At 37.3% G+C, this 24,166-nt stretch overlaps 1 protein-coding gene and 1 long non-coding RNA gene across 6 annotated transcripts in view; one reads left to right on the forward strand and one right to left on the reverse strand.

Annotated features, from left to right (window-relative positions):
- LOC103885573 overlaps positions 1-159 on the reverse strand; it is a 240,552-nt gene extending 240,393 nt beyond the window's left edge. The window contains exon 1 of the long non-coding RNA XR_004183892.1: positions 84-159. This is a non-coding gene — a long non-coding RNA (uncharacterized LOC103885573). The remainder of the gene's footprint in view (positions 1-83) is intronic.
- SPDL1 (spindle apparatus coiled-coil protein 1) lies at positions 38-21,001 on the forward strand. 5 transcript variants are annotated; one of them, XM_003900497.5, is made up of 12 exons: positions 38-202; positions 4,550-4,731; positions 7,204-7,380; positions 9,497-9,691; positions 10,289-10,438; positions 10,539-10,637; positions 10,716-10,826; positions 12,697-12,837; positions 14,707-14,810; positions 15,199-15,386; positions 17,500-17,845; positions 20,276-21,001. In XM_003900497.5, the coding sequence occupies exons 2-12, from the start codon at positions 4,573-4,575 to the stop codon at positions 20,421-20,423; spliced, it is 1,818 nt and encodes a 605-aa protein (XP_003900546.3). In that variant the 5' UTR covers positions 38-202; positions 4,550-4,572; the 3' UTR covers positions 20,424-21,001. The 5 variants fall into 5 exon arrangements, with proteins under 5 accessions (XP_003900546.3, XP_009207811.3, XP_009207810.3 ...); XM_017960115.3 differs by lacking the exon at positions 38-202 and adding an exon at positions 368-558; XM_009209547.4 differs by having other exon boundaries at positions 17,500-21,001.
- The last annotated feature ends 3,165 nt before the right edge of the window (positions 21,002-24,166 follow it).

Genomic DNA, 24,166 nt, shown 5'->3' on the forward strand with positions numbered 1-24,166 from the left:
TCCTTTACGCGCGGCTTGGGCGGACATCTCGTGAGACGTGGGACTTCTCGCGGGAACTGCATTCAAAAAGCCCTGGCGCTTACCCGAGAACTAGCTGAGTGAATGGGATGGCGACTGTGGAGTTAGCGTCCTGAATGAATGTGGACGCCCTGAGCTCCCATTAGGAGCCGCTGGCTGCGGCAGCAGGGGACAGGCGTGAGAGGTAGGGGCAAGGGGCCTGGTGGATGGTGGGTGTGGAGAGCGGTAGTGGGGAGAGTCGAATAGGCCCTGAAGAAAGCTAGGGGCCCGGGGTCTTGGCCGAGGCCTTTAGCTGAAACACCTCCTTCCCCGGAACCCTGGGGTCCTACGCACTGGGTTCCGAGCCGGTCTGATCTTCCGTTGGACCGCCTCGCCGCCCTCAAGGATTCTGCTCAAATATGGAAGGCCGGGTCGGTTGCCGGTTACTCAAAACGATAACCGCCACTGGATTTGCGCTGTGCGGTACGGTAGCCTCTAGTCCGAACTGAGAAATGTGCAGATGGGAGATACACACTGGATTTCAGAGAGAGCGCACAAAGAGTAATATCTCACTAATAATTTTTATAATGATTACATGTTGAAATGATAGTGTTTTGAGTGTATTTGGTTAAATATGTAAATTAATTTTTCAACTGTGTTTACTTTTTAAAACCTGATGGCTCCTAGAACATTTAAAATCACGTACATGGCTCGCGTTATATTTCTGCTGGACAGCACTGCCCCAGCCGTGTGTCAGATTCTACCCTAATTGCTTTTCCTTCGTTATCTCATTTAATCCTTTCAATAACCGATTACGTGGGTGTTATTTTGCTTGTTTTTATAGATGATTAAACAAAACATTAAATAACTTGTCAAAGTTCATGCAACCAGTGAGTAGTGGAGGCGGGGTTGGAACTCAGGCAGTTTGATTCCCAGAGTTTCCTATCTCCTAAATACTTAGTGTGTGCTGTATTTTTGAGAAGCAGGACAGAAAAATGGTTGCAGCACCGGGGTTTGTAGGTAGATTCTAGTTCCCACCTCACTTCGCCTCTTAACTTGCGGGTAACGCTAAGCAAGTTACCTAAACTTTCTGTGCCTCAGCTTGCATTTATAAAATGAGGGAAATACCTTCAACCTCTTGAATTTGTTGAGAAGATTGAATAAGAATGTGTATAAAGCACCAAGCACAATGTCTGCCACACATTAGCTGTAGCTTTTAATCAACCACGGCTCTCTCTCTTTGTAGATTGATAGGTTAACTCTTTCTCGTCCATTTAGATCTCTGCTGAAAAGTTACCTCCTCAGGAAATTTTTTTTTTTTTTTTTGTCCGTGTTCCTTTCTACACGCTGCCCCCCAGATTAGGACAGCTCCCCCTTGTTACACGCCCAGGTAGCATACATCTCTCTCTTCCGCTTATCATACTTGTAACTTGATAGTTCAATTACTTGATTTAATGTCTTTTACTAATAGACTGCAGGATTCAAGAAGACAGGAATATTGTTTTGTGTTACCGTTGTGTTGTCAGCACTAGCACAATGTCTGACGCAGTAAGAATTCCAGCAAATCTTTTGAATAAATGAAAGCAAATTTTTTTGGCTTCTCTAGATAATGCCTGGCTGGAATGTCTTGAGGTTAACCCTATTTTTATTTTGGTGGTTGAGATGACAGTATTTACTTAACTCAGGCTCATCAAGAGAATTAGATGAGATAATATATTTGAAGCACTTAGCATGGCAAATGGTAAATCCTCAACGAATGTGAGTTATTGTAAACAGTACAACATTTAGTTGGCTGGCCCTATTATGTACAGATTTTGAAAAGGTCTTGCATTTTAGAGCAGTGACTGCCACACTGGGATTACCTAGAACACCTTTTTTTCTCTCTTAAAACCCTGTATCTCTTCCCTTGTCTTCATTCTCAGTTAAAGACCTTGCTTCCTAATTCATTGATAAATTGAAACAGTTAAAAGGTTACTTAGACACATTTCCACCACTATACCTGCATATCAGCATCTGAACTCATATACTTTGCTTTCTTTAAATGAAATATCCATGCTTCTATTAAAACCAGTCTCTCTACATTAAACCTCATCCTGTTTATTCAGGGACATCACTAGCAATTCTCCAGTGTCTTCTAGATCATCAGTTTTTCTTCTCTCCTGGATTTATCCCATGGCCTACAAACACTGTTATTTTTTTCCATCTTAAAAATAAACAAAAAACTTGTCCCTACTTCCTCTCCAACTGCTGCTCCATTTATCCGTTGTCCTTTGCAGCAAACCTGTGCTTGCTATCTTTATTTATCTCCTACCATTTTCTCTCAAAGACATTCTAGTTAGGCTTTCACCCCCACCTGTATATCAAAACTGTTCTTGTCACCAGAGACCTCCAGGAATTCAAATTCAATGGCCAGTTCTCTGTTCTCACCTTAATTGCCTTAGCAGCAGCATCTGACATGATTGATTACTCCCACCTCCTTAATACACTGTTTATTGCCTTCTAGGACAACACATACTCCTGGTTTTCCTTCTACCTCACTGGTCACTCCTGATTCTCTGCTGTCTTCTTCCCTACCTCATAATGGGGTTCAATCCTTGGTCCATTTTTCTTTAAATATTTTTATCCTCTACAGACTGATAACTCTCAAATTTACATCTCCAGCCAAGATTCCTCTTATGATATATCCAGTTGCCTACTTGATGTAGTTCATGTTCAAAACTTGAATTCCTGATTTTCTTTCCAAAACATGATTTACATCAGTGCTTCAGCTGATGGCAGTTCCGTTTTACAAGGTGCTCAGGCCAGAAGGCTTGGAGGCATTTTTTACTTTTCCCTTTTTCACACATTCCACGTTGTATCTTTCAGAAAATCATACTGGCCCTACCTTCAAAACCTTCACAATCTGGCCATTTCTTAACAGCCTCCTATGCTACCACCCTAGTCTGAGCCATTTCACATGGTCTCTGCTTCCAGCCTTGTTCCCCTTCTAACTAGTCAACATAGCAGCCAGAATGATCCTTTTAAATTATATCAGATCCTCTACTCCAGACTTTGGAATGACTTCCCGTGTCACCCAGAGTAGGAGCCAAAGTCCTTATGATGACCTGATTTACCCACTCCCTACTATCTCTTACCCAAATTTAGATTTCACTCCCTGGGCTTCTTCCTGCCTTAGAGATTCCCCTCTTGCTGGAACATTCTTCTCCTAAATAGCTGCATGGCCGATTCTCTCATCTTCCGCCTTCTAGTTACATCACCTGTCTCTTCTTCCCAGATTCTTATTCTGTTCTATTTTTTTCTCATCTCTCCTTTCTAATTTATTAATATTCTATGACTTATTGTTTATCTTCCCCTCCTGAAATGTAAGTTGCATGAAGGAGGAGCTTATTTTTGGTCCATTTTGTTCCCTAATGAATTTGAACTGCCCAGAGTGGAGCCTAGTGTATGAGGCATTCAAGAAATACTTGTTCAGCAAATGACTAAATTGACTTGAAACATGGGGGAACATTTGTAATGGCCTGGTGCCCTTTGAAGGCAAAGGTGAGTTTGAGTCTTGCTTAAGAGGCTGGGACCAAATAGTAAAGGATAATTAGTAAGGTTGATTAAAGTAGAATGTTTCTATATATAATGTTTAAGTGTTCATAAATCTGGAATGAAAGCAACATCCTCTAATTCTTGTCGATATGGTTTCTATTTTTGCATACTTTTATGAATAACTAGAAAAATACTAGTGAATCTCTTTCCAAGAAAGCAGATTTAATATATACAGGAAGTTAACACTGTTGTGAAAAATTACAGACATGATATTCCTTACTTTACCTTATGAGCCTTATTCACAGCTGCCTTTTTATATTTTATTTATTTATAGTACCCAGATCTTCCTTTTCTGGCGGTATTATTGTTGTTATTATTTTTCAAGACAGTGTCTTGCTCTGTCATTGGCATGATCATAACTCACTGAAGCCTGTAACTCCATCAGTTTTCCCTCCTTAGCCTCCCAAGTAGCTGAGACCACAGGGGCATGCACTATCCCCACCTTATTTCTATTGATTAATTGATTGAGATGGAGTCTTGCTGTGTTGCTTAGGCTGGTCTCAAATTCCTGGCCTCAAGCAGTCCTCCCCAGCTGCTGGGATTACAAGCATGAGCCACCATACCTGCTACTATGAGGTTTCTTGATTACTTTTTTTGTTATTCCCTTAATTTTGATTATATGGATAGCGGTCCAATTATGAGACCAACTTTACCTTAACATTTAAGGAAGTTTAGCGTACAACAACTGAACAGTTTTCTGATGGTGAACTGCTTAGAAGCAAAATTAAATGTATTCTATTCCACTCTTTAATTTTTGATCCCAAATCAGTAACAGAATAGTTAGAACAGTTCTTGCTGTTGGAACAAGAATGCAAATTTGACTACTTACTAGTCAGAAAGAAAATTGTAATGTTTTTATATGGCAGTAGAATTGAGTAGATATATTTCTTCTATGATTGATATTATTGCATGGAGTTTTTTGTATAAGCTTAAGTAGTTTTATTTCCTCTATTTACAGGTGGCTAAAAAAAGGAAAAGAACATGGAGGCAGATATAGTCATAAATCTTCGATGCAAGCTCAAAGAGGCTGAAGAAGAGCGACTAAAAGCTGCACAGTATGGTTTACAACTTGTGGAGAGTCAAAATGAATTACAGAATCAATTGGATAAATGTCGTAATGAAATGATGACCATGACTGAGGTAGGACTCTGGACTCCTCTGTCTGCAAGAGTGTGCTTAGCTATTGAAGATTTGTCCTGTTTAGCAATTAATAGTAGTAGTAGTTTATTCTTTTCTGAAGATTTTAGATCTAGTTCCCACCCTGCCCCATCTCTGTTAAAAAAGAATGAACTAAATGAATTCCTATTATTCTTTCCAACCTAGTGTATTCAGAGTTTGAAAGATGAAGTTATCATTAAAGTTATCATTACTCTCTTTGCCACATTTGCTACCCGATTTTGCTTTGTCTGCACACTTCCTAGATGACCTTGCTTGTTTCAGACCTCTAAACATCTAAGTGCCCCATGACACTACACCAAGCCCTTAGTTCTCCTCTGAAGTCTAGGTTTGTGTGTTCAACTGCCCACTAACAGACTTCTCACATTTAACACAGAAGAGTAGATTCCCTGTCCATTACCCAAATATTCTTTTATGATTTTCTTTAGCTTATTTAGTAAATGTAATAGCATTCAGTTTCTTGAACACCAAAAATCTTTGGTATATAAAGATTTATATATAGTTTTGGTTTCTTTATATACCAAAAATCTAGAACTTTTAGTCAATATCTTCCCTTTATTTCTCACATTTCATTCATTAATAAGTTCTAAGAACTGGACTACAAAGCAGGTATCTTTGCTACTGGCACTGTAGTCCAGATCACCATCATTGCTCCTAGACAAGTACTGTAGCCTTCTGGCCAGGTTGCCTGCTTCCATTGTTGCCATTCATGCCATTCATTCTTCACTTAGTGTCCAAGTGGTCGTGGAAAATACACCAAAGGTCATGCCACAGCCCTGCTAAAAACCATACAACAGCTTCTGATTGCATTTACAACAGAATCTGAGCTCTTTCCTTGGGTTTGTAGATCCCTATGTGATTTGACCCCTGCCAACCTTCTGACATCATCTCAAACTGCTTTGCCTTATTTTTGACTATACTAGTCCTCCCTTATGGGCTTTACGCCAGCTATTGCCTTTTTTTGAGTTGTTTACCCCTCAGTGCTCTTGGGTTGAGTCCTCAAACTTCAGCTTTCAGTTAAATGTCACCTCAGCAGAGAGGCCAACCCTTACTATGTAATGTAAAGTTACCCTGATTCACTCTTTTTTTTTTCTTTTTTGAGACAGGGTCTTGCTCTGTCGCCCAGGCTGGAATGCAGTGGTGCAGTCTTGGCTCACCGCATCCTTCCCCTCCTGGGTTCAAGAGATTCTCCTGCCTCAGTCTCCCAAGTAGCTGGGATTACAGGTGTGTGCCACCACACCCGGCTGATTTTTGTATTTTTAGTAGAGACAGAGTTTCACCATGTTGGCCAGGCTGATCTTGAACTCCTGGCTTCAATTAATCTGCCCGCCTCAGCCTGCCGAAGTGCTGGGATTACAGGCATGAGTCACTGTGCCTAGCCCTCATTCACTCTTAATTATCTGCATTGCTAATTATCTCTAGATTATGAACTCCATGAGAGAGAGAATTTTGTATGCCTTGTTCACTACTATATCCTCAATGCCTGCCACACAATTATTTCTTAAAAGAATGAATAAATAAATCTGGGTAATTTAGCAAATGCTCAGTAACATATTTAAACTTGAATCTCAACATTGTAAATATGGCAGGTAAAAAATATCTGTAACAGGTAAAAATAACTAGTGATGGCAACCTTTGTGTTTCTACATAGTACTGTTGTAAACCAAGAACTCAGTGCCAAGTCTTAAAGGCAAGGTAAAGATTACAAATATCACTAGTAGTAGAAAATAAAACTGTTATACTTAATTATTTTGAGTCATAATTTGTCAAATTTCAGTGTTTAGCAGTTAATACTCTTTGCCTTCCTTTAAAATAAAAAGGGTTTGGAGGGGAATATTTTATCATTTTTTAAAGCTTGTTGAAAGAGTTCATACTTGTAATGTTTTTAATGTCTAAACTTCCCTGTGAGTAAGCAAAAGCCCTTTTAATTACTCCTTTTGTCTCAGCACTGCATTCATTCTGATAGACATTTTGTGAACATTTCTCAGATGACTACATTCTGAAAGTAAAGGCTAATCGAGTATTTTTTTCAACTATGTTACTACTACTACATTGTGTTCAGAGCTACAAGCAGAGCATCTCATTATCAAACTAATAATTCTCATGAGGAAAGCTGAAGTGCTGTTAAATGTTTTTTTGTTGTTAGCAGAGATTACTTGACATGTTGACATACCATGGAGCACATTTTACTTCCTCGACAGGGCACGGAAGCAGTAAGCTGTCCCTTGCATGGGTTTAACATAGTCTGGAAATACACCTCAGGGGTTTAGTAAGACTGATTAACTCCAAGGTTATTCCAGGTTTAACATGTCTTCGTTATTTGGAAAGCAGCAAATGCTTGAAATAAGAATGAAACAATTTAAGTTGAAAACTGATTATATGTAATGGCTTTGGGCTATTTTTATGTAATTGAATTGTAATTGAATCTGTTTTCAGAGTTATGAACAAGAAAAATATACCCTTCAAAGAGAAGTTGAACTCAAGAGTCGAATGTTAGAAAGTTTGAGCTGTGAATGTGAAGCTATTAAACAACAACAAAAAATGCACCTGGAGAAATTGGAAGAACAACTAAGCAGAAGCCATGGACAGGAAGTGAATGAACTAAAATCGAAGGTTGGGATATCTGTGTATTTCAGTGCAAAATATTCCATATTTATGCAACCATCTGTAAACTTTAGATGATAAAGATTTTCTTAAGTGTCAGCTTTGCAAAATAGCCAAGATCTAAGTCTTCATTATCTTAATATTAGGGGTGGGAACACTGAGATGCAAGAGTTTGTCTAAGGGACTTGTATAAATTATATCCTACTAATTAAATACAATTATTTAATTTTGGTTGCTGGATATTTGTGAAGGTTTAGTTTAGTGACTAGCATGGCCTCCTTGCTGATAGTGAGTACAGCAGTCCCCTTGCAGAAAGCCTGGTCTCCTAGCCTTCCCTGCAGTCAGTGGTATGCTTTGTAATTCTGTAACACAGACCAGTAGTTTCTTACTAGTTAATATGCATTACAGAAGACACTTTGTAGTTTGTTTACTGAAGATAAACTAATATATGCGATCCAGTTCTTAAAATAATTCTGTGGGAAGGTACCATTATTATCTCCATATACCAGATGAGAGAGCCAGTGTTTAGACAGACTGAGTAAATTGGACACAATTCAAGAGCTAGAAATCTCCATCTACATTTGAACTAAGGCTGTCTGACTCCAAAGGCTGTGTTACTGAATCACTCTATGTAGTCTACCAACATGTAACACTGGCTCCATTTCAAACATAAAAGCAAGATAAATGATTGGTCAGTGGTTTTCCCTTTTTCCAGCTACCCAGTGCTTTCAGGTTGCTTCTAAGGAATCCAGAACTTTTTATCATGGATCTGCTTTGTGTATAGTCTGTACTCTGACTTTTCCAGACACCTCTCTACCAAAACTTGCCTGACTTTTGTCCTCCTTTCTCAGAAGTCTGTTATCCAATTTTCAGTTTTTTGTATAGCAGCTTCTAAGATTTTTCCTTTTCTGTATACCACCTATACTATTACTTAATTTCTCATTGACTCTCTTTAAATGTTTACTGATTTTAAGAAACATCAATGAAATTACTTTTTTTTTCTTTTTTTTTGAGATGGAGTCTCACCCTGTCGCCCAGGCTGGAGTGCAGTGGCCTGATCTCGGCTCGCTGCAACCTCCGTCTCCAGGGTTCAAGCGATTCTCCTGCCTCAGGCTCCTAAGTAGCTGAGGTTACAGGTGTGCGCCACCACGCCCGACTAATTTTTGTATTTTTAGGAGAGACGAGGTTTCACCATGTTGGTCAGGCTGGTCTCAAACTCCTGACCTCATGATCCGCCCCCTTCGGCCTCCCAAAGTGCTGGCATTACAGGCCTGAGCCACCATGCTTGGCCGAAATTACATATTTAAGCTTGGTTATTTTTTCCTACTATACACTAAAACAAACATGGCTATCTAAATATGCCTTTGTGTAATATATAATCATCTTGCATACCACTCTGACAGGTAATATCATCCAGCTTGTCTGAAACTAGTCGGATTTGAGGCCCTAATGACTGATAATGATGTGCTTTTTCCCCCCTCTGATTGTTATTTTTATTTTTGCAATAGCTTTCATTACCTAAACAAGAGAGTAATATAGGGAGTATTCAGCAACTGAGGTAAGGCTAATTATTATAGAGATGGCTTTTATTTTTTTTTGGTGAAGCAAAGAGTAAATTTGTGAAATATTTTGTTTTACTGATTTTCTCAAATCACTTGTGCCAAAATTTGGAGTTTTTTTCAATACCTTTTCTTCTCTTATTTCTCACATTAATTCAAGTTCTAAGAACTTGACCTACAAAACACCTATGACGCTACTGCCACTCCAATCCAGACCTTCATCATCTCTTCCCTAGACTACTGCTGTAGCCTTCTGACCAGGTTGCTTGCTTCCATTGTTTCTCTTCATGCCACTCATTATTCACACAGTAGCCAATTGGTCAGCATCACAGTGCCTCCAGATTGCTTCTGAGGCATCCAGACCCACCCTGATTACTCATGGATTGTTTCTATGTTTATTAAACAAGGTGTGTCACTATCTGTTAAAAGATGCCTAACCTTAGGCAAATAGGAAACTGCAATAATGTCATCATTCAGTAAGTTTGGTTCAATCAGTTCAATCAGTGATGTTTTTTTAGAGAGAAAATAACTTTCAATTTATGACTTTTTTTTTTATTTGGCTTTAGATAGAAAAACTGAAAGTGGAATTAGATGAAGCTAGGCTTAGTGAAAAGCAGCTGAAGCACCAGGTAGATCATCAGAAGGAACTCCTCTCTTGTAAATCAGAGGAACTACGTGTAATGTCTGAACGTGTGCAGGAAAGCATGTCTTCAGAGATGCTGGCTCTTCAAATTGAGCTGACAGAAATGGGGAGCATGAAGGTAATTTTTATGGCATGTGGTTCTCAGGGTTTTCTCTTTCTTTTTCTGGCATATTTTTACATGTTTTGGTAGTAATTCTTAAGAGCTAGTTTGAAGGCTGAAACATTTTTTGACCTAATTTGCATCTAACTAATTAAAAAGTGGATTTTTTTTAGGTGGATGACTTCAATCATAATATAGCTTTAGATTGTATGATTATGTAGGGCAGCCTTTCTTTTAAATTAATGAAACCTCTGGAAGAATTTAGAGGCATATACTCTGATCCTGGTTTTTATCGTTAAGAGCCCAGTGTAAAATGTTGGCTCAGTGGAAGCTGAAATGCATGTGAACTTAGTTTTTTTGTTGAAAGCTAAGTTTAATTAAAAATTAAAGCCTGCAATTCATAGAGGAAAAAGGGCAGTCTCTAAAATCATTTGTTTCCTTGGTGAAAAATTTAACAGTAATAGTAATTTCTGTTATTTTAGTATGTACCTGACAACTTTTGACTGGTTCTTTAGTTTTAATTTTGGATGTGAACCACAACTGAGATAAACTGAGCAGCTGCCAAATGAAAGATTATTCAAGAGAATTTCCTCCTTTTCAATTCCTATTAAATAGACCACCCTCAAAGAAGAAGTGAATGAACTACAATACAGACAAGAACAGCTAGAACTTCTTATTACTAACCTAATGCGCCAGGTAGACCGGCTTAAAGAGGAAAAAGAGGAGCGAGAGAAAGAAGCAGTTTCTTACTATAATGCCCTAGAGGTACTATGATTATAGTAACATCATCTTTTCCAATTTATCATAACTTATTTTTTTTGCTAATCTAATGTCTATTGCCTAAATTGTTTTCTTTTGAATTTAGAAAGCTCGTGTAGCAAATCAAGATCTTCAGGTACAGTTGGACCAGGCACTCCAGCAAGCTTTGGACCCCAATAGTAAAGGCAACTCTTTGTTTGCAGAGGTACTTACAAGTATTCTAACTGCTAAATTGGCATTTTCCTTTACTACCAGAACAATTAAGCATGTTAATATTTTGTAGGTAGAAGATCGAAGGGCAGCAATGGAACGTCAGCTTATCAGTATGAAAGTCAAGTATCAGTCACTAAAGAAGCAAAATGTATTTAACAGGGAACAGATGCAGAGAATGAAGGTATAGAACTATCACTGTCAAAGGTTTATTAAACAAATTTTATGTCAGCATTACATGTCTGAATACATCAAAGAAACTATCTTTTCCTACAAGGAGTGTACATATAGTTATTTCTAGAACTGCATGATTTCAAAAAATCAGTTTTGAAATTAATCAAAAGATTCATTTATACTTTAAAAATCTTGGAGTAAATATTTAGTAATAGTATATTTAGCAATTTTTTTTGTTTGTTTTGTTGGTTACTCACTAGCTTTGACTTAAATCTTTCTTTATGGAGTAGAAGAAAGAAAAGTATTTATTTCTTATTCTTGGCCTGATGTCTTTCCAAGCATAGCCCTGGGGTTCCTACTTCAGCTGAAACTCGCTGCCTCACCATTCCTCGCTCTTTCACCAAGGCTTATTGTGGAGTGAAATTTGGATTATTCAGGGTTCCCTTTCCTTGTAGCCCCTCAAGTCAAGCACACAGACCTTTTTAATTTTACGGATTTTGTTGGTTGTCATTCTAGCCAAATAAGACGTAGCAGAAAAATGTGGAAATTAGAAAGATTTCAGTATTTTAACCATCCTTAGAATACTGATCCCTTATCCATTGTGCCTTGCGCTACTGAAGTAGTAATTGGAATGTGGAAAGGCTTCCTTCCTTTTATTCAGATGATGGGCTTTGCCAAAGAAATGGGTTAATGATTAAACTTGGGAGTTAGATAGATTTGGGTTTGAATCATAGTTTTGTCACTTTCTAGCTCTGTGACCTTGGACAAATATTTTAACTTTCAAAGCATCAGTACCTCATCTATAAAGTGGAGATGATAGAACCCCCTCTTAGAATTGTCCTACAGTTAAATGAAAGTGTAGTAAAATACTTACCTGCTACTTGGCAAATGAGTGTTTAATGAACAACAGCTGTGAATTTTATTTCTAAGGCAAACCGTGCTGCCTCATTTCCTGAGACTCTCTCCTGTCTGGGAAATATTTCTTTATAAATTTTCTCATATTTACTTTAGTTTTCTTACAGTATTTGTCAGGGATACTTTTAATCTGCCAATGTTGCATGATGTCCCAAACTATCTTTAGAGACTAGAAGCATTCTGAATCTTAGGCTAAGTGGGCCTAGCCTCCAATCTGAAACAGGAACAAAAAGGATATCCTTTAAAATGTTAAAAGTCATCTGCAACCTCATATCTTTGCTTGCTTTACTCAAAACTATATTTAAACTAATAGGCACTCTTTTCAACTCCAGAAATTTCCAAAAACAGAAAGAAATGCTAGGTTTAGAGTCTACTTAATTTCCCTTTGATAGCTTTGCAACTCCAGATTTGGGGGGGGCGGATAGGTATAATTAGGTAAGTTGAGTGCTCCTCTTAAAAAATTAAAACATGGTGTATTGAAGATTGCCCCACTATCCCAAGATAGCCTTTTATCTTTGCTTTTCATGTCATTTGTGAATCTAACATTTGTGGCTGTCAGTAGCTTAGTTTTCCTCACTTAATTAAAGTTAATTAAAATTTTTGAGAAACCCATCAGAACCTTAATGAGAGCGAGTGCTTATGATAAGCAGTCTGCAGCATTTGGCCGGGCTTACTTACCAGTTCAGTGGTGTCCTTTCAGACCACAATCATGCAGGTCAGTTTTATGTTTCACAAAAGTACAAATAATTATGTTACAGACTTCAGTTATCATTCATAAGTAGTCAGAATAAGTATTCAAATGTTATGTCTACAACAAAGTTTATTATTAGATTAGAAATAGCTAATTAGTTTTGTTTCCAAAATGAGTTCAAAGTAATGTAGTATAAACTATGAATTATATCAAAAAAATAGTTATCAGAATCTTTCTCTCAATTTTATTAGAGGGGTTACTTTTATTTTTCTAGTTACAAATCGCCACGTTGCTACAGATGAAAGGGTCTCAAACTGAATTTGAGCAGCAGGAACGGTTGCTTGCCATGTTGGAACAGAAGAATGGTGAAATAAAACATCTTTTAGGTGAAATTAGAAATCTGGAGAAATTTAAGGTATGTGTAACACTTAAAAAAACACACATCCAAATTTTGATTTGAATACCTTAAAATTTGGTTTGTATTTTAAGTTTAAAATATTAATAAGTATCTTGTGGGAGATACTTTGAGACTAAGTAAATGCCTGTTTCTCCTTATACTTAAACATCCATTGGTGATTCTTGCCTGAAATATAATTCTGTGATGATTGCTAAATGGGTAATTCCATCACTTCTATATTTATTAGTTGGAATTCTAATAAAGGGACAGAAAAGAAAAATCTTTTCCCTTACTTATTCATTCATTAATTTATATCAGTATAGCGCTATGGATTCTTTATTCTATGAGTTATAATCCATTGCTTGCTTTGTTTACTCTGATACTCAAATTGTCCCAGATTTGGTAGTCGAAGTGCTCTTACTTGAATACTTCCTTACTCTATGGCACAACAAGGTTTTCCTAGCTCATCTGCCCCAGCCCTGGGATTAGCATTTCTTCAAGGAACATTGGTTTATTTTAGTGGATAATGGTATTTGTGTAAGCATTTGTGTGTGTGTGTGTGTGTGTGTGTGTATATAAGAATTCACCCATGTTTTCTACTAATACGTGTGTGGTTTCATTTTTTACATTTAAATATCTGATCACCGCTGAAGTTTATTTTTGTGTATAATTTGAGGTATAAATCTAATTTTATCTTCCTATAAATAAGTAGGCACTTGTCCCAGAGTCATTTGTTAAAAAATCGATCTTGAGCCCAGTGATTTGAGTTGACACCTTTATCATACATCAGGTTTCCATGTATACTTGAGTCTGTTTCTAAATTTTCTGTGTATGCCATTGGTCTGCTTCTGTGTGTGTCAGTACCACACTGTTTTATTAATTATAAAGGCTTTAAAGTATGTTTATCTGGTAGGACTATTTCCTCACTATACTTTTTAATTTTCAGTGTTTTCCTGCCTATTTTTGAATGTTAGTTTTCATTTACAAACATCTTGTCTAGCACCAAAAAAAGCTTATTGGCTTTCTATTAAAATTGCATGCAATTTAAGATTTTATAAATTAACTTAGGGAACATCGATATCTTCATTAACCTCCTAATGAACTAAAGTTTATAAATGACAAATTTTTGTAAATGTTAATAACCTCTTAGGCATTCTAAATTATAGCCATTAGTATGTCATAAAATCTTAATTAAGTTTACAAAATTTTATTTCTGTGTCTTATAAAAACTGTTGAAAGAACTACAAATTTGGTTAAATTGGCAGCCTTATGTGTTCCATCAGTGGGCTCAGAACTGTACTTTGAAAATTATGGCCTTAAATCGGGGGAATTTTATTTATAACCTCTGAAATTGTTTCAAGTTTTTAAGCACATTTACCTTTTTTATCCCACTAGAGAAATGTATAGTTTCCATCAGTCTCAGAAGAGTTTGCACTACATTCTTGCCTGGGGTGGGGGGAAGAACCTCAGAAGAGGGGGACACCAAATATAAATGTAAAGCTCTCATCTTTCTTTCATATTTTTCCAGTTTATGATTTTGTTACAAAGGCCAGAATTCAATCCAGCAGGCATTTATTTTTGTATTTTAAAAGCCAGGAGAGGGAAGGAAGCCAGAGCATATAGGTAAGGCTAGAAGCCTAGGCCTTGGAGTCATATTTGGGTTCAGATCATCTCTTCTTGGTTTACTTTCCTCTGCATTTGGAGCCTGTTTCCTTATCTGTAAGAGAGGAATGGTAATTATTTTACCTACTTCAGAAGGCAAATAAGTTAAATGGGTAGTTCTTAGCGTAGTACACGCCAAGGAAGTGATGGTGCCGTTACTAATAAACATAACGAACTTTATTTGTTGTTTATTTTAAGTAATACAATTTTTTTTGCTTTTTTAAGAATTTATATGAAAGTATGGAATCTAAGCCTTCAGTCGACTCTGGTGCTCTGGAAGATAACACCTATTATACAGATTTACTTCAGATGAAGCTAGATAACTTAAAGTAAGTGTCTGGGTTGGTAGATGGGAAGATGGACGTGTCACTTGCTTATAATAGTGGTGTCAGTGACTACAAGTTTTTTTTGAAATTGCCAAAGGAAATTTTCCAAAAAGAAAGGTAACAAAAATATCTTTGTGCAGATATTTATGCATGAATACATTTGAAAGAGTATTTCCTCCTTGTCTGTTTCCTTTCAAGATTGCATGAGTATTTGTTAAATTTAACACTACTATTGTTAAGGATTAAATTGTTTATTTTTTCTTTGTTACTAAAAACCCCAGAAAAATGTATTTTTAACTAAGAGTTCAAATATGCGGTGAAATATTTATACCCCTACACTTATTATATGCTGTTTTAATACTCGTTGGTTCTCCTTTTTTTATTATCATAGCAAAGAAATTGAAAGCACTAAAGGTGAATTGTCCATACAGCGAATGAAAGCATTATTTGAGAGCCAACGGGCTCTGGATATTGAGCGAAAACTTTTTGCGAATGAAAGATGCCTCCAGCTTTCAGAAAGTGAAAATATGAAACTGAGAGCTAAACTAGATGAATTAAAACTAAAATATGAACCTGAAGGTATATATGTCTCATATATTTTTGTCTTTTAAATCATGAGTAATCCTGAGAAATTATACCAAATTTTTTTTTACTGTAGTTTTATGCAAATCCTATTTACAAACTCATTTGTAGTTATATACCTATAGTTAATAAAGCAAATTTATTATGTAAAATGTGTAGGAAAATTCAGAGAGAACTGGATACTGGGTGTGCATGAATATAACATGTATCCTTTTTGGATATCAAAATTCATCATACTGTATAGTAGAAACTTGAGATTTGAGACTTTCCCATTTTAAGATTACAGTATTTTATGTCATACCTCATAGTTTAATTATGTTGAAGCAGCTGATGTTTGGAAGCTATACGAGGTAGGACTGTTTTTAGAAAATCTAAAGTAATGGAGACTTTAAGAAGGTGGGTCTTTATCTCTGCCTCTGATGGAAGTCTGGAGGAGGCCTTCCAGGACTGGGAAAGCACTCCATGGTATCCAGATTTCAGATTTCTTGTGTTTGTTGGTCTGCTGCCATCCCGTTGAGCAGAATTTAGTCATGCAGCCTCACCTGCCGACAGGAAAGGCTGAGAAATGCAGTCTTGATTCTCAGGGGCCATGTTCCTCACTAAATATTGGTAATTATTTTATTAAAGAAGAACAGTGAGCCAGGTCTGGTGGCTCGTGCCTGTAATCCCAGCTCTTGGGGAGGCAGAGGCGGGAGGATAACTGTGCCCAGGAATTTGAGATTTGCTTGAGCAATATAACAAGACCACATTCTCCCCCAAAAGTAGGGGGAAAAAGGAAAGAACAGTGAAACATATTAGGAAACATCTAGCAAGTCTAATGACTGAGCTAGAAAGTAGCCTAACCGTACAGTCCCTGCATCTTATATACTACAGAGAGTGAAGTTTACTGTACATAAATTCAAAAACAAAAGGCCAAGTGTGAAGGAGTGTAAGAATGTGATGGTTCTACAACACCCCTTCCCTGAAAGAGTGTTACGTGTTTTAGGTTAAGGATTCTCAACAAGTTTTTGTCCCTGCACTCTGCACATGCCTCAGTCTCTCATATTGTCTCAGTGAACTGCTATGATTCTCAGCGATAGTGGGGAGGTTGCCAAAAATTGGAAGGTTTTTACACAATTTTAAAAGGCTTCTCTTGCTCTTACTCTTTGTTTTTCTTCCATGATTCTGATAGGCTCCCCTGATTAAGAATTATCCATTATGAATTTCAAACATCTGTTGAACTGAACACAGCAAATAGACAAGAGGCAGGGTAGTGAATCCTGATAATGTGGGTTTCAAAGGAGCAGTGCCAGAAAAGGGGAAATCGTGGTCTAAAAGCAACAATGTAGAGCAAAACCAGCAACCCCTTGTGCTACCAGGGTTCCTCAGACTCCACGAACATTTTGATTTTGAAAATGAAACACATTGGTAATGGGCATAGGGAAAAACTATCAGAGCAGTTAATTCAGTGGCTGTGTGTATGACCTGCTTAGATAGAATGATATTAGGCCATGAAGATAGAAGGCATTGCAGTAGTCTTTGATGAGACATGATAGGATTGGATTAGGGAAGTATCCATCATAAAAGTAGTCCGATTCTGCTTATATTTTGTAGGTAGAGCTAGCAGGCATATATTACCAATATTCAGAAAGTTTGGCCTATTCTTACCATTTCATCCTTCTAACACACAATACCAAGTGAAGTGGGTGCTTTTAATCCCCATTTTGCAGATAAAATGAAGCTCAGAGAGGTTAAAAAGACATGGCTGTCAAATACGAGTATTAGAATTTGAACCTGGACTCTGCCACTGCCTCTTCATCGCCACCCTGAGATCTTATGAACCACCTTTATCAAAACACCAGGAGAGAATACTGAAGCCTTCATGCCTAGAGTCAAAATGTTGAATTCCCAAGGAAAAATATATAGCCAAATAAACTTTGAAATAAAGAGTTTATATAGATTCCATGATAAAGAATAAAAGGTAGAAACAAACGATGCATTTCAGTGAGGAGATGGTTTGATTTTAAGAGAAGTGAAAAAGGTATACGTATAACTAGTTCTGGCTTCCTGTGTTGATTGTGTCTTTGTTTTCTTAGATTTTTTTCTTGTCGCCACTCATTTTTATTCTCAGAGACAGTTGAAGTGCCTGTACTGAAAAAGAGGCGTGAGGTGCTGCCTGTGGATATTACCACCTCTAAAGATACATGTGTCAACAACAGTGCTGTCGGGGGAGAAGTTTATCGATTACCACCTCAGAAAGAGGAGACACAGTCCTGTCCTAACAGTTTAGAAGATAACAACTTGCAATTAGAAAAATCAGTTTCTATACACACACCAATAGTCAGTCTCTCTCCTCACAAAAATCTGCCCGTGGATATGCAGCTGAAGAAGGAAAAGAAATGTGTGAAACTCGTAGGAGTTCCAGCTGACGCTGAGGCCTTAAGTGAAAGAAGTGGAAACACCCTTAACTCTCCCAGGTCAGTGTCCTCTTTTCCTCCAGGCAGCCAGCAGACCTCTCCATCTCTCCTCTCTCGCTGCATGAACTGTGCTGTCTGTTTCTTTATCTACTTTCTTACTATTGCATGCAGTATAATTCCTCAATTTCATCTACCTACCTTCAACTTTTCCAGAACTTTAAGAAAGACTAAACTGATTGCAAAGGGAAAGGACTCCTGAATAAGGGAATCACATTAAAAAGTTACATGTTTCTGTTTCATGAAAGGAAATATCAGTCTAACACATCTCTGAATGTTTTATCAGTTTGAATAAATGTTCTGTTATTTTTCTCCTGGTTCAAGCATGGCCATGAAAGAAAAATCAACTTACTTTCTCAAAGGGCTTTCTAGTAGTCTGAGACATTTCAGCCTTCTGGAAAACTTAGGTGAATTTTTTATGTCTTTTGAAGTTGTTTATCCTAGGCTTTCAAAAATGGGCTTTAATACTTATTTTGACATTTTTACATATCAAAGCTTTTCATTGTTTCCAAAACTTGAAAGCCTCTAGTTTCTGCATAATTGAGTTTTTGACTGAAAGAAATAGTGTCAGATATGTGTGTCTGAAGGAATTAATGTCCCAAGGGCTTTGTCCTTTAAAAATAATCGAGGTCAGAAGGTAAGAGAAAGTGAATGGAAGGGAAAGGTAAGTAGGAGTGGCTGAGGCTCGAGTTCTGAATGTGCACAGCAGAAGAAGCGAATGAGGAAATTGGAGAAAGTGAAAGATGGAGGATGCATGCAATGGAATTGTTAGAAGCATTTAAAACAAATATCTAGACATTCAAAAAGATGTGCCAATAGCTAGCCTGGATTATCTCGTATGAAATGCGATCTTGAAGGTGCTACTAGGGCTACATTAGTCTTAGAGAGTAGAGACAGATTAATAAGACATTTTACTAATGTGCATTTGAGTAGAGAGAGTAAGACACAGCCCAGTGTAAAAGGGCTTCCTTATATGTTTTATCTGATTTCTTTCCAAGTCTTCAGTGCTACTAAATGTAATACTCAACAGTAAAAGCACTTTAACAATGTTAGCTACTATTATTATAAGGGATAGTAATTTATTACTCCCTCCTTGGAGTTTTATATAATGTTATAACCTCTGAGTCACATAAAATAAAAGCTTACTATTCTTAAGGAAAAAGTAACTTCAAATGAGTATCTGCCACATACACATGGTTTCAAAGAGTTCTGAAATGAATCCAGCAGATGATGCCTGTGTATATGTATGTGATGCATTGTGTAAACATCCTTGACCACTGTGTATTTCTGGAGGTGAATTTCCAGAATTGATAAGTGCCAGCCTTGCTATCTGTATTGTCTTCATTCCTTTTTCTGCCTTTTTTTGCTTGATAAAAATCACTTAAGCAAATGTATGTGGCTAATTGACTCAAGTAGCACGTTGGAAACTTTTTGTCTTGTTAGTTAAACAAAAAATAAAATACCACAAAACGTTTGTGTGTGTGTGTGTGAGTCCATCTGCTAACTTCAAGATGTTTCCAACTCTTTGTTTTCTGCATGTTTAACTTAGATACACAATCCTAAGATAATTTTGGTACAATAAATACGGCTTTTATTGGGAACTTTACTATTGTATGCTTTACAAAACTAATGAGTGTTCTTGTTGCTAAGAATCTTTACATGCCTTTAAGAATATCTCTCTACTATTTATCTTTTCTTTATTATTCTACTAGTTGAAACTCAATTTTTTAATAAGAGACAAATAGACATCTATTCAGGCAGCTCAAGATTCCGTGTTGTTTTTGTCTTGCCTTTTGTATGTCATGTTAACGTTAAAATATTGCTGTAACATTTCAGTTTTTGTGTTAGGTGTGCTTATCTTGATAGGGGCCCTGTCATATGTTAATTCTTTAATTTAGGCCTTGCCATGACTTTTTAACGATACTCTTTAGACTTAAAAAATAATCGGCCCAGCGCAGTGGCTCGCCTGTAATCCCAGCACTTTGGGAGGCTGAGGCAGGTGGATCACGAGGTCAAGAGATCGAGACCATCCTGACCGACGTGGTAGAACCCTGTCTCTACTAAAAATACAAAAATTAGCTGTATGTGGGAGTGCACACCTGTAGTCCCAGCTACTCGGGAGGCTGAGGCAGGAGAATCGCTTGAACCCGGGAGGTGGAGGTTGCAGTGAGCCGAGATTATGCCACTGCACTCCAGCCTGGCGACAGAGTGAGACTCTATCACAAAAAATAATAATAATAATAATTGAACCTATTGATCTAAAAAGACTCTTTTAGAGAGCCAGTGACTTAATATTCTTAACAGTATTAGAATCAACTATATTTTTTTTCCTTGAATACCATGCCTCATTGGAGGCCCATTATACTGGGGGTTTGTTTCTTCCATCCTTCATAACCACATTTGAATTCAGAGTGGATACTTTAATGCCTGTAGGTTAGCTGCTGAATCAAAGCTTCAAACAGAAGTTAAAGAAGGAAAAGAAACTGCAAGCAAATTGGAAAAAGAAACTTGTAAGAAATCACACCCTATTCTATATGTGTCCTCTAAATCTACTCCAGAGACCCAGTGCCCTCAACAGTAAAGACTTTTCTTTAATAAGAGTATGGTACCACTTGCCTCAAAAGTTACTGTGGTGCTTAAGATTGTCTTTATCTGACATATATCACCTTCTGGGTTATTTATTCATTGTGCCAGGACCTGGCATTTTCATGTTCCTTTGGCCAAGTGTTCAGAATTTGCTTGACTCTAACCTGAAGAGCTTCTTAAGTGATGACCCTTCATGGAGCTTCTGTGGCAGTGAATAAACTGTTAACTGAAGGAAAATGTTATAATTAATGTATCTATTTGCTGCATTGTATATGGATTAAATAATAAAAACACTTAAGTAATCTACCTTCAGAGCCATATATTTGAGAACACTCAAATCATTATATTTTCCTATGTACTTTTTTTTTTATAAACTTAGCCTTAAACTGTGTTGTAAAAATAGGAAAGTTGTAAACTATGTTGTAAAAATAGGAAACGTGGCTAAAAAATATACATTATATTGTTTCAGGATTTTGTCAGTGTTTAAAGAACCGATGTTCATCTTTGTATTTATATACAGGATTTAAATTGTGTCTAAAATTTTAAATAAAACTGCAATGATTTATCCTTAAATTTCTTACTCTGTATAGGTAACAGGATGTTATCAAAAGGGAATAAAAAGCACTTTGGGAGGCTGAGGCGGGTGGATCGCTTGAGCGCAGGAATTCGAGACTAGCCTGGGCTACGTGGCAAAATCCCGTATCTATAAAAAAAATACAAAGAATTAGCTGGGCATGATGGTGCACACCTGTCATCCCAGCTACTCCGGAGGCTGAGGTGGTAGGATCCTCTGAGCCCAGTAAGGAGGCCGAGGCTGTAGTTGAGCTGTGATCACACTACTGCACTCCAGCCTGGGCAACACAGCAAGACCCTGTCTCAAAAAAAAAGCGGGGAAAATAAATAAGGAGAAAAAATAAATGTCAGGAATTCTTAATTCCCTTATGTATAGTTTTATGTATAATTTTATGGTTAATTATGTGTACATATACAGATGGTCCCTGACATAATAATGGTTTGACTTAATGATTTTTCAACTTTTCAGTGATACAAAAACAGTATGCATTCAGTAGAAACTACTTCAGGTACCCATATGACCATTCTGTTTCTCACTTTCAGTACCGTACTCAATAAATCACATAAGATATTCAACACTTTATGATAAAATAGACTTTGTGTTAGATGATTTTGCCCAGTAGTAAACCAATGTAAGTGTTCTGAGCATGTTTAAGGCAGGCTAGGCTAAGCTATAATGTTCATTAGGTTAGGTGTATTAAATGCATTTTTGGCTTAATATTTTCAACTTATGATGGGTATATCAAATTATATAACCCCGTTGTAGGTCAAGGAGCATCTACATATATATATATATATATATATATGTATGAAGATATATTTAATTGTAAACTTTCCAAATACTCTTTCATTTAAATGATTATAGTTTTACAACTTAATTTCATATATTCTATAGGTAGGAGAATTCGGGCTTTCCAGAGAAATAGAATCAGTAGGGTGTGTATGTGTGTATAGAGAAAGATTTATTTTCAAGAATTGGTTCACATGGTTGTGGGGGCAAGTCCAAACTTGTAGGGTGGGCCAGCAGACTGGAGACCAGGGAAGGGAAGAGCTGATGTTGAGTTCCAGTCCGAAAGCCATCACACTAGAGACCCAGGGAGATCACTGCAGTTCAAGTTCAAAGGCTGTCTGCATCAGAATTTCCCTTTGTTGGGGGAGTTGAGTCTTTCCATCTAGGACTTCAATTCTTTGGATGAAACCCATTCACATTAGGGAAGGCAACTGCTTTAAGTCACTGATTTAAATGCTGATCTCATCCAAAAACATCTGCACAGTAACGTTCAGAATAATGTTCAACCACGTATCTGGGCACTGTGGGCCAGCTAAGTTGACATTCACAATGGGCATCTCTTCCAATTAGTCTATTGAAGCTGCTGCTCATGCCTGTAGTCCCAGCACTTCGGGAGGCTGAGGCGGGTGGATCAGCTGAAGTTGGGAGTGAGACCAGCCCGGCCAACATGGTGAAACCCTGTCTGTACTAAAAATACAAAAAAAAAAATTAGCTAGGCATGGTGGCTCATGCCCGTAATCCCAGATACTTGGAAGGTGAGGCAGGAGAATCACTTGAACCTCAGAGGCGTAGGTTGCAGCGAGCTGAGATGGCACCACCGCACTCCAGCCTGGGTGACAGCGTGAGACTCTGTCTTCAAAAAAAAAAAAAAAAAAAGAGTCTATTGAAACATAGATAAAAAGAAATTAAATTACATAAGCTTGTTTATAAGTTAACATAAATTACTACATAAATCTACATAAATTAATAAACTTGTTTGAATTTTCTGCAAAAAACATACTCTAAGTAGAATATTCATATTAAATATTAAATAATATGTCTTGCAAAAAGAAGCTGAAGGCACTAGGGAACTGCATTAGTCCCTTCTCGTACTGCTATAAAGAAATACCTGAGACTGGATCATTTATAAAGAAAAGAGGGTTAATTGGTTCTTGGTTCTGCAGGCTGGTAGCATGGCTAGGGAGGCCTCAGGAAACTTCCAATCAGGTGGAAAGCGAAGGGGACGCAGACACATCTTCACGTGGCTGGAACAGAACAGAAGGGCCTGGTGCTACACACTTTAAAACCAGGTTTCAGGAGAACTCACTATTACAAGAAAGGAAAGGGGGACATCTGCCCCCATGATTCAATCACCTCCCACCAGGCCCACCCTCCAACACTGGAGATTACAATTTGAGATGAGATGTGGGTAGGAACACAAATCCAAACCATATCAGGAACAAGTATTTTCAAGCTGAGGATATCAAATGAGTGATCATATTCACACAGCATATTAGAGAATGTAGATCAATTCCTTCCAACATGAGCTGTGTGCTAGGGATACAAAACCAAGCCCTTAAAACTCAACAGTTTAAAACACCCACGTAGATAAGAAGTGGTAGTGGTGGTGTTACTAGTAATTGTTTTATCTGAAATTTGAATCAACCTAATGTGCTGGGCACTCTTCCAAGCCCTTTCATGTATTACCATGTTAAACCCTCCCAACATATCTGAGCTAGATATTACAGTTACTGCCATTTTAAAGACGATGAAACCAAAGAGGTTAAGTTACTCATCCAAAGTCACAGGTGCTCATAAATGATGAAAAAATTAGATGAAAAAAATAGAGGTTATAATGACATTGTGTACAAAGTGCTATAGGAACAGAGAGAGGGAAATGAAACTGCCTAGGAACATTAGAGATTTTTGTCGTCTCCAAGAAGAGGTTGTTTAAGAAGTTTCCTGAGCCAAATAGAGAATAGCACTACAAGTAGAAGAAATGGCTCCTCAAAACATAAAGGCATGAAACGACATTTCTAATTCAGCAAACTGAAGACTTAGAAATGACTGGAAGTTTAGGACTTGTGAATAGCAATCAATAGTAAATTAAATCTGAATAAATTACAAGCAACATTGTGAAGAGCTCAAATTTGGGAAATCCTTTTACAAACAAAAACACAGACATAAACAAACTAAGCAATTGTGATTGAAGGTTGAACAGGGATGACAAGGGAACCTTATCCATCTAGCTTCTGCCTTCCCTCCCTTAGAGACAGGTATTCTATTGAGTCTTGAGTCTTCTAGGAATGTATTTTGAAAAATCATCCCTGTAAGTGATGGGAAGCAACTGTTAATTGATATTAGCAAAATAGTGCCATCATTCAATTTATTTTTAG

Source organism: Papio anubis, chromosome 5 (genome assembly GCF_008728515.1).
Source record: "Papio anubis isolate 15944 chromosome 5, Panubis1.0, whole genome shotgun sequence".
In the NCBI taxonomy this organism is placed as follows: domain Eukaryota; kingdom Metazoa; phylum Chordata; class Mammalia; order Primates; family Cercopithecidae; genus Papio; species Papio anubis.

Bases quoted from the DNA above. Each gene is read 5' to 3' on its own strand.
- SPDL1 (XM_009209547.4), top strand. From the start codon at position 4,573: ATGGAGGCAGATATAGTCATAAATCTTCGATGCAAGCTCAAAGAGGCT. The intron at 9,692-10,288 runs GTAATTTTTATG...CCTATTAAATAG, and splicing joins CAGAAATGGGGAGCATGAAG to ACCACCCTCAAAGAAGAAGT. The intron at 15,387-17,499 runs GTATATATGTCT...TTTTATTCTCAG, and splicing joins ACTAAAATATGAACCTGAAG to AGACAGTTGAAGTGCCTGTA.